Source organism: Bactrocera dorsalis, chromosome 1, assembly GCF_023373825.1.
Source record: "Bactrocera dorsalis isolate Fly_Bdor chromosome 1, ASM2337382v1, whole genome shotgun sequence".
Taxonomy (NCBI): domain Eukaryota; kingdom Metazoa; phylum Arthropoda; class Insecta; order Diptera; family Tephritidae; genus Bactrocera; species Bactrocera dorsalis.
The window spans coordinates 27,569,446-27,587,300 of NC_064303.1; the positions used below are offsets into that span (position 1 = coordinate 27,569,446).

The 17,855-nt window shown below is 37.7% G+C and overlaps 2 protein-coding genes across 3 annotated transcripts; one reads left to right on the forward strand and one right to left on the reverse strand.

Moving 5' to 3' along the window:
- Positions 1-8,123: 8,123 nt before the first annotated feature.
- LOC105221780 (cuticle protein) lies at positions 8,124-9,505 on the forward strand. Its single transcript, XM_011198891.4, has 2 exons — positions 8,124-8,260; positions 8,331-9,505. The coding sequence occupies exons 1-2, from the start codon at positions 8,252-8,254 to the stop codon at positions 8,739-8,741; spliced, it is 420 nt and encodes a 139-aa protein (XP_011197193.1). The 5' UTR covers positions 8,124-8,251; the 3' UTR covers positions 8,742-9,505.
- Positions 9,506-12,486: 2,981 nt separating this feature from the next.
- LOC105221781 (cuticle protein 8) lies at positions 12,487-13,409 on the reverse strand. 2 transcript variants are annotated; one of them, XM_049459334.1, is made up of 3 exons: positions 13,254-13,409; positions 12,842-13,189; positions 12,487-12,768 (listed from the first exon to the last, which is right to left on the reverse strand). In XM_049459334.1, exons 1-2 carry the CDS (start codon positions 13,263-13,265, stop codon positions 12,863-12,865), a joined length of 339 nt encoding a protein of 112 aa, XP_049315291.1. In that variant the 5' UTR covers positions 13,266-13,409; the 3' UTR covers positions 12,487-12,768; positions 12,842-12,862. The 2 variants fall into 2 exon arrangements, with proteins under 2 accessions (XP_049315291.1, XP_011197194.1); XM_011198892.3 differs by having other exon boundaries at positions 12,487-13,189.
- Positions 13,410-17,855: the final 4,446 nt, after the last annotated feature.

Here is a 17,855-nt window from a genome sequence, read left to right on the forward strand (position 1 = left end):
CATCCAAAAATATTGGTCAATGTGTGAGATATATAATTCAGACAGAAGCCTTTTCTGAAAATAGTATTTCTGTGTATCCGAAATGAGTTGAATCGGTCCAATACTTCCCTTAGCTCCTATATATCTAATATAAAGACATACAAACTTCCAGGTGAATTTATGCCAATATTTGAGTTAACTCAATGAAAATTCCAGAACATGTTTAACTCATAGTGTATCTTTATGCCTAAAATAGAAAACTTGACCTACCCTCCTTATAGCTATTACCAGGATTTTTGATCTTGAGCTGTATAGTGTATACGTATGTATATATAAAATTGCTTGGCTTCCGATTCTCTGGTAGACGTTTTATACCTTAAGGTATTTTCCTGGCTTTGATTTGTCAAGTTCCAAGAGTATAAAATGTTCGGTTGCAACTAAATTTAGCGCTTCCTTACTTGTTTTTTCTTATCTTTGCTAAGGTGTAGAATTAGAATACCTACTGGCGGATAAATACGCTATAAAGCCAGCCGGAAATTTCAATTTCTTATATTATCAGTTTTCTTTTATACTAAAATAACGGGTTTATCAATAAGAGCGCTACATTTTAAATAAAACAAAAATGGTTTGGGATATCAATGAAATTCTTTATTCCTGTGAAAGTAAACTCGATGCCATTATGTATGCAACTCGATTTCTTTTGCATGGTCACCATAAGAAACCTTACAGAAGTCCAGACGCTGAACCCAGTTTTACTGCTGCAATTTCGAATATCGAAAATATTCGTTCATCAATCGTCACTGGCTTGTTAGCATAGACCATAGACTTGACGTAGCTCTACGTGAAAGAGTCTAAATCGCACGAACGAGACGGCCAATTGACTAGACCATTTCGTGAGATAACACGTTCACCAAACTTGGTTTTCAATAAATCGATTGTGACATTCGCTGTGAACTTGTGTCATCCATTTCGGCCCAAAAATATTCTTGTTAAGATGTTTTACATATGCATTGACCGATAGATGAAATATAAGCCCAAACGGAAGTTGGAAAATATTTATACTTATTAGGTATACTCCTGCGATCAAATTGAAAGGTGAATTTTTAAGTTATACTTCGCATGTTTTTCGAATCGGTAAATACAATTTTTTTCTGTAAGTTGGTAGTACTGTTAGTGACATCTATGCTAAATTTTCATTAGTATTTGAGATACGTAGGCTGCTATATATACTTCTGGACTAGGCAACTAAGTGTTGCCAGGTGCAATCTGACATTTCCATTGGCAAGTTTGATATTTTTTAGCATAACATCACTGTTTTGTCATTTAATCGTGAATTGTTTTATTTACAGGGAATTAAAAAATTCATCTCGGCCAAAAAATGGAATTAACTCGTGAACATTTTCGTACGATCATTTTTCACAACTTTCGACGTGGATTATCACGACAAGAGTGCATCGCGGAATCAAAATCTTTGTATGGCTATGAAGCACCATCCTATAGCACTGCGAAAAACTGTTACAACGAATTCAATCGTGGCCGACGCTCGCTTAAAGACGAATTCCGTGAAGGTCGTCCAAAAACAGCCGTTGTGCCAGAAAACATCGATGCCGTACGTGAACTGATAATGCAAGACCGTCATGTAACATACCTTCAGATAGAGGCATGCCTATGCATTTCTCCCATCAGCATACATTCAATATTGCTGAACACCTGGCCGTAAAAAAAGGTTTGTTCTCGTTGGATCGCGCACAATTTGACAATCGCTCAAAAAAAGGCTTGTGTGGATTGCTGTAAAGAAATGCTGAAAAAATACGATCGCAGTGCTTCAAAAGACGTTTATAAGATCGTCACAGGTGACGAATCATGGATCTATGAGTATGAACCCGAAACAAAACAGCAATCGACCGTGTGGGTTTCCCAAAAAAAAAAACATTTTCGTTGATAAATATTCCTATTTACATTATTAGGCCAGAAATATATATAGCAACCCTAGTACTTGTCGTTTTGAGAGGCTCTAAAAGTGAATTCTTCGATTTTTACTATGTCTGAATGGAAGGTATTGATTTGAATTTACCAGTTTTTGTACAGGAGCATGTTGTCATCACAAAATTATTCTCCCCGAATTTCAATACTTCAACACACAGGTTGACTGATGTGCTCGGTTAAAAATCAGCCATATGCACTGGGTTTCACATAAATATTTGATGTATGGGTCCTTGGAGAGTTATATAACGATTTCGAAAATTTTATAAACTTTAAAGTGAAAGAACCAGAAAGAATTAAAAAGTTTATTATATGGGAAGAAGGCTTGGTATTAAATATATGTGGCAATGTTTGGATAAGCTCAAACACCAAATTTGGTTGAAGTAGTTCCTGAGCTATATAATTTTACGGTCATTGTCTAATTTTTGCACCTACTCCTAGTATTAGGCCCCTTCCGACCATCTTGTTTGGGTAGTTTAATTTTTTAGCCAAATTTATTCAGGCGGGTTTTAGTAGTTTTCAACATACATAACCGTTATATGGAGAGTGGGCGTAGTTTTTATCTGATTTTATCCATTTACACAGTGTATGAAGAAGCACTAAAGGGCGTCTTTCCACCAAGTTAGGTTGAATTAGTCTTAGGAGTTTGAAGGATATGTACAATAAAGCATTTATGAGGCGTGACACGCCCATTTTTAACAAAATTATTGTACTCTGCAACAAAATGTTGCGATAATATACTACATATACATATGTATATGTAAATCTCATCTATCCCAAAAGAAAGGTTATCCAATATGTAATGCCATCGGGGAAAACTATATAATTATAAACTAGACTAACTAAACTAGTTAGCAAGATAAGTTTTCGTACTGCTTTTCCGCGAATTTAGTGATGCAGATGGTTACTGATGATCGAAATTGGAACATTTACGGTAACGTCAAGTGAAAATGGTTGTAGTCGAATCGGGGTAAGGATCGACGGCCAGGAAGGGTTTTCTATGCGTTTTATGGCAATGGCAGGCCATCATCAACTATGAGCTGCATGTGATTACTACCTATTCTTCTCTAAGACTAATGATTGGTAGTGAAAAGATCGCCTGAAAGTAAGTTTGTGAAAAGCGTTTATATCAGTTTTTCGGAAATATCCAGCAAAGTTGGTAATTGGAGCAACCATAGGTTCGTTTCCCACAACGTTTACGAGGGCTGCTATATATATTTCTGGCCTAATAATGAAAATAGGAATATCTTGGAAGACCCACACGCTCGATTGCTGTTTTGTTTCGGACTCATACGCATAGATCCATGATTCGTCACCTGTGACGATTGTCTTTTGAAGCACCGCGATCGTATTTTTTCAGCATTTCTTTACACCAATCCACACGAGCCTTTTTTTGAGCGATTGTTAAATTGTGCGGGATCCAACGAGAACAAACCTTTTTTACGGCAGGTGTTCATGCAATATCGAATGTATGCTGGTGGGAGAAATACATAGGCATGCCTCTATCTGAAGGTATGTTACAGGATGGTCTTGCGTTATCAGTTCACGCACGGCATCGATGTTTTCTGGCACAACGGCTGTTTTTGGACGACCTTCACGGAAATCGTCTTTGAGCGAGCGTCGGCCACGATTGAATTCGTTATACCAGTTTTTCACAGTGCTATAGGATGGTGCTTCATAGCCATACAGAGATTTTAGTTCATCGATGCACTCTTGTCGTGATAATCCACGTCGAAAGTTGTGAAAAATGATCGCACGAAAATGTTCACGAGTTAATTCCATTTTTTGGCCGAGATGAATTTTTTCATTCCCTGTAAATAAAACAATTCACGATTAAATGACAAAACGTTCTGAGTGATGTTATGCTAAAAAATGTCAAACTTTCCAATTTAAATGTCAGATTGCACCTTGCAACACTTAGTGTTGCCTAGTCCAGAAATATGTATAGCAGCCTATGTACTCTAGTGGTTAAAGCACATCCTTAGAGAGGACTTACAGTGCACACCGGAGACGCTATTGCTGTTGTGAAAAGTTGGAACAGGTTATTTTCTAAGATAATAATGTAATATACGAAGAAATTGTTCTGATCGGTTTACTATAGCATATAGTTGACATACAAACTGAACGATCGGAATCAAGTTCTTGTAGGGAAAACTTTTGCATTTGATGTGGTATCTTCTCAAAATTTCACATAGATTTCTGCTTAAGGTAATAACATAATCTCAGAAAAAATTACGGATTACTATAGCATTACTATAGATTCCATACAAACTGATTACATAGTTATTAAAGGAAATGCACCTGTGAAGGGTAGCTTCGGTGCAGCCGAAGTTAACGTTTTTCTTGTTCTCCTTATAATTAAAGCGGCCAGAAGCTGAAACTCATAAGTAAAAAAGGCATATAATACAACCTGAAATCACTCTTAACGGTATCACAACAAAACACCTAACATGCATGGGCTCAAATAGACAAAATACTAGTACTAAATAATACCGCTAAATACTAACAAGCACTTCTTAGCACTAAATTATAAATTATATGCTTTATATTTCCTGTTGAAAAGGAAAAATAAACATTATTTTAATATTTATACCAGGTGAGTCCACCATTTACTGTAAATGGTAGTTGAGAAGCACAATTGCAATTATTTGAGCTGGAGTTACTATTGCCGTTAAATCGGATTTATTAAAATACCGTGTAACGAACCTAAAATTGATTACTCACAGAATTTTTGCCATTGTGTCTTATGCGAAATTCAAAAGTACTCATGTAAAAATTATACAACACATGTTATTTATCGTTGATTTGTATGTTACTGTCAAAATTAGAATTCAGTTAGCAAAAATCTGCAATTTATATTTTGTGTTGAAATCTTGCGTCGATGTTTATCCTTATCAGTATATCTCCCATTTCCGAACTTCATTAGCAAAAATCGTGCAAGTAAATATGCAAATAGCTGAATGTTTTCTAGCTAGAAATAAACAAGCCCATATACATACATACATACATACATACTTACATACAGATATACGCGCATGCAAATGCGTAAGAGTATTTGGAGACAAGTTTCGTCAGCTTCTACGCAGAATTGGCGACGCCAAACAAGCGTTTCAAGTTGAAATTGGAGCAAGTAGGATTTAAATTTCCAACGCATAGCCAGCACTGGTCAACCAATTTATTTTCACTTCTGCATGTTTAGTTATTATATGATTTTATTTAATGTACCGGCATAAATTTGTCTGTACAAATGGTTTCTCAAACATGTTGAGATGCAACGATATTACAGTAGACATTATATATGTACAAGTATTTCTTTTATTATTAATTCCTTGACCAGACTGAAGCAAATCTAGAAAAGGGCATAGCGAAAACAAGCAGAAGATCAATCTTAAATCCAAGCTTGAACCTGGCAAACCAGACTTACACACGCCAAACCCGACTATTACAAAACAGTAGGAATTACGTAACCACTTAGTATATTGCCCCTCGCATTTCCTTCGGACAATAACTACCTCCGAACACTATTTTAAAACCTTTTTATAGCGAGAACAGAGTGTAAAACCCAAAAAGAAACGTCGGGGACCGTACGTCTGACGGTTTGAATCAATCTAAAATTTTGCAATGTTTACCTTTTACATTCACACAAGTCCTCAAAAGATTCGGCCATTGTTTCATACCAACACGCACAATTTGTATTGGTATTGACGACTCTACTTGAACGAAGAATTCTTTGAGACTCTCCACGTTTCTGTAGCATATTTGACAGGTCATGTTCCCCAACTTTGACCACGAACTTTAGTCAAATGGATTCAAATCTGAACTTCCCGACGGCCATTAATATGCTGCTATAAAACCAGAAATATTGCTTTTAAGTCACAGTCACTGGAGCAGGGTTAACACGCCTTCTAAAATATCTTGCTGTTACACTTTTGTCCGGTTTAAACCCCTTTTTCACAGACAAATATGAAAAGATTTTAATCGGTCACTGCATACGGCACTTATATGCCATAGTAGTATCATTCGAATGAGCGTTCTTTCTCATTTATTTTTTGAAGATTATCTCTTTCAAATGTTGGCCGCGGCTACGTCTCAGTTGGTCCATCCGTTGAGTCCAATTTTCGACGACTCGTTCGAGCATTTCGACTGGTGACTGGCGAATGACCCGTGTGATGCTTTCGAAGCGTTGTTCTCATAGACTTTAGATTTTACATACTCCCACAGGAAAAAGTCTAACAGTGTGATATAAAACGTTCTCATCGACATTATTTTTCAAGAAATATCCACCGATGATTCCCCCGGCCCACAAACCACGTCAGAAAGTTGTTTTTTCTGAATGAAATGACAGCTTTTGAATCTCTACAAGTTGCTCTTCGTCTCAAACGCGGCAATTTTGCTAGTTTATATACCCATTGAGCCAGAAAAGGGTCTCATTACTGAACAAAATTTGGGCCGATAACACCGGATCTTCTTGGAACTTTTGAAGAGTCCATAGAGCGAAGCAATTTCGCTTGAGAAGGTCGAGCAGCTTCAATACTTGCACAACTTGTATTTTGTACGCTTTCAATTTAAGATCTTGACGTAAAATGCGCCAAGTCATGCCATACGTCAGTCCGAGTTACTGCGAACAGCGCCGAATCAACTCTCCACGGTCTTCGTGTATGCTCTCAGCTACGGTTGCTATATTTTCTTCACTGTGTGCTGGGCGCGGTCTATTCGGTCGAATATTATCTAATAATGAATACTGGTCACAAGATGGGGGATGGTGTTGCGAAGAGTAGGACGATTATTTTGACCATAAGTTGAGCGATGCATATTGTTTACAGAACGTGAATTTTTCTAATAAAGTTGAACGTTTTGTAAACGTTGTTCAAGCGTCAGTATTTTCCTGACAAAATGCAAAACAGTTCCTCTACTTGGATCACCCATTACAATAGTTCGATATAAAAAATTTTGTAGCGCGCTGAGATAATAATCCGTGTCAAATTTCATGAATATATGTTATTAAATCCAAAAAAAATATTTGACACAAGAACTTGAATTTGATCGTTTAGTTTCTGTGGTACATATGTAGCTATATGCCATAGTTGGCCGTTCCTGCGAAGGTTGTAACGATGACTTGGATAAAAATTTAATATATACAGATATAATCTATAATTTTCGTGACGATACCTTGCCACATAAAAAGTTGTCCATACAAGGATTTAATTGTAAGTTGTCCCTTATCGTCGATTATGACATGTTGATAAAGGCAAATGACTAGTTACTTGGTGAAAAAAGCACATTTGTAAAATTTCAGGACTATATCTCAAAAACTGAGGGACTAATTCACGTATTTACAATCGACTCTGCTCAACATGCTGATCATTTATAAACATATAAGTATGTACTGCGCTGAGTTCCCTTTTGGGTGTTACAAACATAGTGACAAACTTAATATACCCTGGTCCTCACATGGTAGCGCCACTTTTTTCTGCATTCCCTCTCCCATGCATGCATTGTAAGGTTTGTAACAGAATTTATGGCATGGCTAAGTATTTTGGTTAAAAGAACTCTTAAGTTTCAAAATATTGTGCTGACCAGTACAAAAAGACTATACGCAGCGCCAGCAGGTAAGAAAAAGCACAGCAAAATAGATCGTTGCAGCGACACGCGCCAACCGCAAGAAAAAATGCCAAAAAAATATCGGCACCTAGACGAGAGATAAATAAATGGGCATGCGTATCGATGAACAAAACAAGATTTCTGTTAAATCTACTAAGAGTATATTGAAAAGATACCCGAAAGTGTTATGAAAATACTTGCAGTTAAAAGAAAAAATATTTAAAATGCGTTGTAAAGAAATTAAAAAAAATTAAAAATCTTAAAATGATCAACAAGTGGGATTTATTTTTGTAAGACTGTAAATGCTAAATAAGATATGAGAGCGATATTTTTAACGGTAAGGCGCTGGGTGGTGGTTTTGAGACACACATAGGCATATAGTAGACATTTGCATACACCAGATATTGGTTAATATTGTAGTGATACTGTAGCAAATTGTTGTTGTGCGACCCAAACAAGCACTTGTGCCACCACTGTTGCACACAGCGCAACTGCTGCGGCAGAAATTTCCAAGCTAACGGACATCAGTGGTCACACAATATAAAAGTTGGCAACTAATTGATCAGAATCATAGTACAGCACAGGAGTTCGACGAGTACAAATCAATACACCACAGTACAGTAGGACGAAAAAGTCAGTGTACAGTCAGTTTAACTTGAGAGTAAAATCCTTCGAAAACACATACAAAATGTTCACTGTGCGTACCACGTGTAACCAAATATTATTGAAACACTTAATTTGGCTAATATATACATATCCTTTTACAGTTGTTCGGTCTATTCATCATCGGTTTGGGTGCCACTACCGCCATCGAATTGGGACATGCACCACTCTTGCTCAAGCCGGCGCTAGTCAAGACCGTCGAAGTCGAAGCACCAGCTCACTATGAGTTCTCCTATTCGGTGCGCGATGATCACACCGGTGACATTAAGAGCCAAACGGAATCCCGTAAAGGCGATGTGGTGCAAGGACAATATTCATTAGTCGATGCTGATGGCTATCTACGCACCGTTGATTATACATCCGATGCCCACAATGGCTTCAATGCTTTAGTGCGTCGTGATCCACTTGGTCAAAAGGTGGTTAAGGCTATTGCACCGGTAGCCAAAGTACTCGCACCCATTGCCATAGCACCGAAATTACCATTGCTCTCCTTGGGTCTGGGGGGTAAGTACTGAGCATAGTCAATGGCAATGAAGCGACTTCGTACGATTAGCAACACAGTTGGTTGAACGAGCAGTTGATTCAGCACATTGTCACACAACCAAATCATTGAGAAATCATTAAGCAATGCATCATCTTTTGTTAAACAAATCAATTCTACGGGTAGTTTACATTTAAATATATATATACCATACATGTATAAACGTCATATCTAGATTTTTTTAAGTTCACTACATTTTGAATATTCACGCGTCAACCACGAAACACTACATACAAATACACAAACAATTTTAAGTTGAATACTTTTTTATTTGAAAACACCACCGCAGCAATATTCAAGCAATCATTAGCGACTCCTGTAGGTACACTAAGCGTGCCACATCAGGCACGTGACCCTTCTGGTCAGCATTAACCTTTAGGCTCAACACGTTCTACTCTTACATTCACATATAACATGTTAGCACAGTTTTTGATTTTCGTTCGTTCGATATCACGTCTTAAGAATCGCCCGATTGCGCTCCTGTTTCTGCGATATATTGAGTTACTAGTGCCGCAGCATCATCGACAGTGTTTTTGTTTTTCGTTTTAGTTCATTTCATTATTCTAACATTTATGAAACACTGCTTTGTTTAAATTTCCATAACACTTCTATATTTCACTTAACAGTAAAGCTATTGTATGTTAACTTGTTATAAATATGTTTACACATAAAATTATTTGCAATTTGCTGTATAGAAAGCACTTTATGCATTTTGAAATAAAACTAGAATGCGATTATGAAAAATAATTCGTTTTATCTCTGCGAGGGTTTAGAGTGGCTACGTGGGCTCAAAAATTTTTGGCTTGACGAGAAATATTATTTCTTGTCTTGAAATGCCAACTGTAACTAGAATATTGTCAAAATTGTATGACTTTTTTTAAAACCTTCTCACGTTCTCGAAATACTTGATTTGGCGTGATAAGCAAATCTGATCCAGAAACAAGTGCACCAAACTAGATTAGCGGTTGCCACACAAGTTAACACAAAAAACTTCATGAACTGAATATCCATCTGCGAATTGCTACTTAATCACAACCTAATCAATGCATGTCTGAAGCCGGTGGCTATTGTTGCTAAAAGTGTGCTACTTACGACACCGTCGACCAAAAACAATCAGAATTTAATTGCGGTGAGTTGACCCAAACGGTGGTCAAACCTGGATTGACGGTCAAGAGTGTTTGGTGGCATTGGCTGAGAATCATCTACCATATGTAAACTGCCCACCTAGAGCCAAACTCTTAATTCGTAATTGATTTCCATCAGGACAACGCCAAGCTACACCGATCAATATTGACTCAATATGAGCTCTTAGAGCTTGGTGCTTGCTAGAGCTTAGAGGTTATTATGCATTCATCATGCAGCCCGAACCTGACACAAAGCGATTATTATTTGTTCCTGACTTGGTAAATGAATTTGCTGGTGAAAAAATCGTCTCAGGAGAAATTTGTGCAAATAGGGCTCCCAATTTATTAAAGTCTTTTTAACATTTATGTACAGTATATACATATGAACGCGCTACGGCAATTAGTTTGAATTTTACAGCCATTTTTTTCAAAAAAGATAGTAATGTCTACTTCTCGGAGAACTTAAGAGCTTGTGTGTTAGAAATCACCTACTGAGGGTTATAAGATCATCGAAAACTTGCCTTGTAATTAATAATACACGTCGAGATTTTACTTACTGTGTCTTTTTTACGCTAACCAAAACTGAAATAAAGAGAGTTCCAAGAAAACTGTTCAAACCGAAACATTGAACCCAGATTTTTTCGCTAAACTGGGTCTGGTAGTGGACGAAGGCAAGATAAATATCTCCTGTCAGCAAACAAACAGTCGTCGCACTTGGCTCTCTATAACTATTGACAGTTATACTTCGAAGTCGTAGGCAATTGAGGAGTAAAGTCCTCTCTCGACGAACAAAAATCAAACTCTACAAGTCACTCATCATCCCCGTCCTGCTATATGCAGAGGCATGGACGATGGCAACATCTAATGAGTCGATGTTACGAGTTTTCGATAGAAAAGTTCTGAGGAAGATTTATGGTCCTTTGGGCATTTGTGACGGCGAATACCGTTATACATTGACATAATTCAGCGAATTAAGAGATATCTGCTACATTGGCTAGGTCATGTCGTCCGAAGGAATGAAAATACTCCAGCTCCGAGAGTATTTGACGCAGTACGCACCGGTAAAAACAGACGTCCTCTTCCAATTGGTATATTCAATTGGGGCCAAATACGAAAGAGAAAGAACAACAGACGCGCTGATGTAAAATCAGCTATAACCGTGTAAGCAGTGTCTACGCCAATAAAGAAAAAGAAGAATAACGATATGTTCCGGATCTGTAGTTTGCAAGATGCGATTTTCGCAATACAGAGTTGATTTAAATCAATAGTTTTGTAATAATATGCTACACAACTTTTTGATCTCATGCCAGAATATGAATCGTTTAGACAAGTAGCTACATTAAAAAGTGATTAACTGGCTACTTCGTAGGCGGGACTTATTCTCACATTTTATTGGAGATACCTTAACAGTAAAGTTTTACTCAAGACCCCTCGAGACACTGGAAGAAGAATAGTGAATACAAGTAGAATACTTCCTACGTACGTACGTAAGTTACACATTACGAAGCCTGTTGAAGTTATAACTGCTGAAAGACATGGTTGCCACATATGGGAGGGACACATGAAGAACTTGACGTCAAAAGGCCATAAACGTAATATATTTTTGCACAATAAAAACTTCAATATGTATGTGCATACAACTACTTATCTATAGGGACTATTTTCTAGAAGTATCACGAACTCGTACATGAGATCGAGATATTAAAATTTATAATGAGGAATGTATGTAACCTCACAGTGTGTGAGCCTCTTAAATAGTGTGCGGGCAGAACATCTACCACAGTGGCAATAGGAATTGTAAAAGCTATTAATTCAAGGCCATCTTGCGTTCCTCTCAGGGCCACAAAGATCTCACAAGCAAACAAGGTTTCGTTGTTGTTCAGTACTTGCAAAGCATACGGGAGATCCCTGGATTCTATGCAAGGATATTGGAGTATCGTTCCCGAACTGATAAAATTGTAAGAACGCCCTCTCTAGCCCTCTATAGCCCCCTCTAGCAAGCTTATTAACTTTGCAATCTACAGCGATTCGAAAGTGGTTTGATGATACTGATAAAGAGGTAAAACACTTTTTGACTAATCTTAAACGCACTGTCAGAGAGCTCAAAGCCATTATTCCAGGTCAGTTATGGGATATAATTCTCACCTCTCTGAAGTTTGCTACACTTTAGAGCAGTGCATTTACCGTCACTTCAGAATGTCCCTGCTTAGAACCTCCCATGTACCCGGCTTCTCTGAGTCTAATATAAGCAATCGGCCCAATGCACCTGCCAGCTGTTTGCGTAGCTATGGCATTGATGGCCATCGTTGATGTTATCCTTAGTGCACCGCAGATTCCAAAGAGGACCTCTTTCCACGACAGTCGGGTCTAAGTAACCTGAACGGACCTGGATTTTTATCCAACTCGGCACCATTCCTCGAAATTACATTAAAAATGCTTTCTGCCGCTGCAACAACAACAGCAAAACCACTCTTTAAACACGTTCCAGCTGCTTAACGAGGCTACAACCGAATAAAGTCTTAGAGGAGTGTAAGGTAACCTCTCACATCGTCATCTACAAACAGGACGCAAGCATTCTTATTAATAACAACTCAATTTGCATAAATAATTTCATTTATTTTTGAATGTTTGTGAAATGGTATATGTTGCAATGAGTAGCTCAAGGCCTTTATGTGGAGTATGTATGTATTTTATTATAAGAGTATGTGTATAAAGGGTCGTCCACATTACATGTCTTCAACACACTGTTAGTTTTTGCCCAACATGTTATCTGGACAACTTTAAATTCTGCTATATATGGTTCAATATGTATGTATGTATGTACATGCGTGTGTGTAAGTGTAAGTGTGTAAGGATCAATGCATATGCTTTACAGAACTGTCGATATAAATAAAATGTATGGATATGTAAGAATGAATATACAAGTATATGTAGGTGTATATGTCACTACTGCTTTTCTGCTGGCAAACTTTTAATGACGATGTAAGGGCAGCTGGCGGATAACTGGCACTTCCCGATGCACTTGAGCGGTGAAACCCAACAATGGATCGGCATTATACTCCACAACACGACGCTGGCCATCGGGTTCAATAAGCGAGTAACGGCCGGTTACATAATCGCCATGACGATGCTCGAACTGATCCTTAACGTCGCCGGTGTGGGTGTCATGCACGGAATAGTGGAATTCATATTGCGGTGGGCTGTTTTCCTCCAAATCGATGGCAATGGGGATACCATGTCCAATGAGGCCTGCGCTGGTGCTGGCGAAGTAGCTGACGGCTAGCAAAGTGAGTGCGTACTGTAAAGGTGGACGAAGTATTGTTAGATATAAGTTTTTTTTTCTAAAGGAGTATGTTGCTTACAAAGGCCTTCATGTTGTTTGAGTCTTTTGTTTAATTAATCACTGTGGCTTGAGTACTACTGCTGCTGCTACTCCAATTGTCTCGCTGTGTTTAATGCTGTTTGCCCACATTGATGTAGCTTTTATACTCACTTGCACGAAGTCGGCCATATGAATATGATACGCATGCGCACGTTGAAGACATCTTCCGCCCAACACTGGTAGCATAACCATGGGTCGCCCTTTGTGTTGTATCACACATTGTTGTTGCTGTCCTATTGAGCTGTATTCAACGCGCTGTCGCGTAATTGTCACCGGATCCAACAGCCGGTCGGTTCTCCTGCAGTGCTTTTTGATTGAGTAATATGGCGAAAATTAAAATAAAAAATTTAATATCAAATATAAACAAATAAAAAGCCAAATAAATGTTAACTTTGTAGTAATATGTTTTCGGCATTCACTTACTTATAGTGGTGGGCATTGAAATATGACCAGTTAATGGGTAGGTAACACACTTTGTCATTCGTCACTTTCTTGGACAACATTGCTCATCATCTTGAAGTGAAAACGGCCATGATCGATCTGTGGGAAGCCGACGCAAATATTAGTCAAGACAGGATTGATGGTCAGAAACAATCATATACTATAAACTGCTCATCAAGTAATAGCCTAGATAGAAATTGTGTTTCACCAGGATAACTTCAGTTCACTCATATCGATACTGACTCGCCCGAAGCTTCGGTAGGTTGGTTGGATCATCTAATGCATTCACCTTATAGTTCGGACTTAGCAACTACTATCTTTTTCTGTTTTTGGTGAAAAAATTGTCTGAAATTGTGAAAATCGACTGTCCCAGTTTTTTACCAAAAGGGAATTGAACCCAATTTTCGAGTACTCTTTCCACTAAATCAAGAATATGTCATGTGATATTCAATATTGATTTCTAAAGCTTGAAGAGGGTCTGGTTTTTGCTAAAGACCAATGACTTCAACTAATTCCGCAAGAAGCATTCTAATGGTGTTAAATCACAACCTCTTTGAGCCCATTCAATGTCGCAATTTCTAGAATCAAATAATCAAATCTCCAAACTATTCCCGCAATAATCCGGTTGTTGCGGTTGTTTACGGTTTATGGCTTCAGTTCTTGAGTGAGAACAATTCTACATGAATGCTAGCCCAAATTATTTTTCAAAATCCGCCAGGTTGTGAAGACAGTCCCAATTTTTGAGAACGTCTTGGAATCGGAAAATTGCGGTCTTCTGCAACACTCAAGAGGATAATACGCATCTTCAGATATGTCGTATGGTGCGCACCGAAGACGGTTACTCTACTGTTGACCGGAGCATCCGAAAATTATCCGCAAGAGTGCCATCGCATGAACAACAATTGAAGCTCTGCCAATCCACTTTATGAAATATTTGGCGGAACAAAAAATTAACTCGTCCAATTCTGCTTACAAAATTTCACTCATCCAAGAATTGAAGCCGAACAACCATCAAACGCGTCGCACATTCGGTGAATGAGCCCAAAACGAGATTTCCAGTGATCCCGATTTTCACAAGGAGTTTTCTTCAGCGACGAAGCTTTTTTTGGTTGAACGGGTCTGTTGAAAAACAAAACTGTCGTGCTTGGAGTAATGATAATCCATAAGCCAATGTTGAGACCGTGCATCCTCAAAAATTCACTGTTTGGTGTGCTCTATAGATAGAAGAAATCATTGACCCTTATTTCTTCAAAAGTGCCGTTCATAATGTTACAGTCAATGGGGAATACTATAGAGCCATGATTAATGACTTTTTCGTGCTTGAATTGGAGGATATTTTAAGTGGTCGGCCTTTAGTTCCAACAAGACGGCGCTACTTGCTATACAGCCAACGAAACAATCAATCTTATTGAAGGAAACTTTGGTGAGCGCATTATCTGGCATTGTGGGCCTGTGACGTGGCTTCTATGACCGTGCGTTTTAATACCCGCTGGACCATATTTGGTGGGTTTATGTGAAGCAGCTTGTCTACACATGATTGACGTTTTGGAAGAGAATATTCGACCAATTATTTCTGCCCAAAAGTGGTCGAAAATTGGGTTTATCGACTGGAAACATAATATAATGGACCTTTAACCTTATAATAAAACTAAATTTTTGGCCATAAGATTAAATTATAAGCGTTTGATTTCTACTTGACATACAATGTGGGGTTTCTAGAAGCATATCTTTTAAGTGTGCATATACTTAATGTCACAGCTGTATACTTCTATGCATATACATTGGGACAAAAAAGCACCCGGAAATTGTAACCCCGGTAAATGATATTTCAAAAAAATTTGTATTTTTTTAAGTATTACTGAAATAAATATGAGCGCGATTGATTGATAGAATTTATTGATAGCAGCTGATAAGCCAGTACACCTTAGAAGTGCGTTGTGATTTTTTCAAAGGATAAAAATACCGAAAAAAGAATTTATCTCAAATTTTGTATTTCTAACCAAATTTCGTAAGCGGAACGGCTGTGAATATTGAAAAGCTTACGGCGATTCAGTTTTATCAAAAACACAAGCCTTTAAAAGCGGTCGAGAGATCGTTGAAGACATGCCCCGTTCTGGACGACTTTCAACCTCTTCAACTGATGAAAATATTAAAAGAAGTGAAGGATATGGTGCATGAAAATCGTTAAGTAAGTATTAGAAAGGTGGCAGGACAGCCCGACATCTCTCAATGAAATGCGTTCTTGCTCGACTCGTCCCGATAAAGCTGACATTTTTTCGAAAAGAGTACGATTACCGAATTTAAAGCCAAAAACGCATCAGATTTGGCTTCGTGTGAATGTTTCTTGTTCACTAAACTGAAATTGACGTCTCGTGGAAATCGTTTTCAGTTGATCAAAGAGATAAAGAAAAAATTCGCTGAAGAAGTTGAAAGCCAGCCCAAAAAGTGCTTATGAAAAGTGTTTCGATCACGAAAAATCGTTTCCACAAGGGATACCTCAGCAGTATTTGTATTTTTATTCCGCTATCGTCATTGGTTCCTAATGTATATATTATACAGAGAAGGCATCAGATGGAATTCAAAATAGCGTTATATTGGAAGAAGGCGTGGTTGTGAACCGATTTCACCCATATTTCGTACATGTCATCAAGGTGTTAAGAAAATATTATATACCGAATTTCATTGAAATCGGTCGAGTAGTTCCTGAGATATGGTTTTTGGTCCATAAGTGGGCGACGCCACGCCCATTTTCAATTTTTAAAAAAGCCTGGGTGCAGCTTCCTTCTGCCATTTCTTCCGTAAAATTTAGTGTTTCTGGCGTTTTTTGTTAGTCGGTTAACGCACTTTTAGTGATTTTCAACATAACCTTTGTATGGGAGGTTATTATCCGATTTCTTCCATTTTTGAACTGTATATGGAAATGCCTGAAGGAAACGACTCTATAGAGTTTGGTTGACATAGCTATAGTAGTTTCCGAGATATGTACAAAAAACTTAGTAGGGGGCGGGGCCACGCCCACTTTTCCAAAAAAAATTACGTCCAAAAATGCCCCTCCCTAATGCGATCCTTTGTGCCAAATTTCACTTTAATATCTTTATTTATGGCTTAGTTATGACACTTTATAGGTTTTCGGTTTTCGCCATTTTGTGGGCGTGGCAGTGGGCTGATTTTGCCCATCTTCGAACTTAACCTTCTTATGGAGCCAAGAAATACGTGTACCAAGTTTCATCGTGATATCTAAATTTTTACTCAAGTTACAGCTTGCACGGACGGACAGACAGACATCCGGATTTCAACTCTACTCGTCACCCTGATCACTTTGGTATATATAACCCTATATCTGACTCTTTTAGTTTTAGGACTTACAAACAACCGTTATGTGAACAAAACTATAATACTCTCCTTAGCAACTTTGTTGCGAGAGTATAAAAAAATCGCTGAAGAAGCTTTGAAGGTGACAAAATACAAATAAGTATATTGATGAATAATTAAATATTTTGCGTTTTATTTATACTTTCCGGATACTTTTTTGTCACCATGTATATTAGTATATAAATTTACTAATTATGTAATTTTACGAACAAAATTATGTGTAACGCTGTCTACTAAAATACACACAATAAAATATATTATATATATACATATATGTATATAATGTATATATATTTTAGTCTAAGTAATTTTATTTTTACTGTGCGTATTGCAGTATACCGTAAGCAAATATGACATCTATAAACACATACTAACTGTAAGGAAATGCCTCGCAGCACAGTATCGTGGAGGGATATCAAATTCGTTGACAATCCGAAAGTCAGTCAGCTGGTAACTGTCAAGAGTTAGCTGCGCTGCGGCGACTCTATTGGTCACTTGGTAATCAGCTGGTTGTTGTACAAGTACACACAACAATTGCCGTTTGAATTTGGTTTTAAAAGTCAAAGTAAAACTGTTGAACTGGCTTAATGATATCACATTTCAACGCAGCGACGACGAATAGACAATGTAATGATAATAAAAATGAGAATTAGGAGATTATACATATCTACATATTAGCTTTTGAGCCTTTCTCGCAAGCGGTACATTGCTCTACTTTCAACTTACATGCATAAATACACTATATGTTCGTAAAACAAAGCAGAAGTCG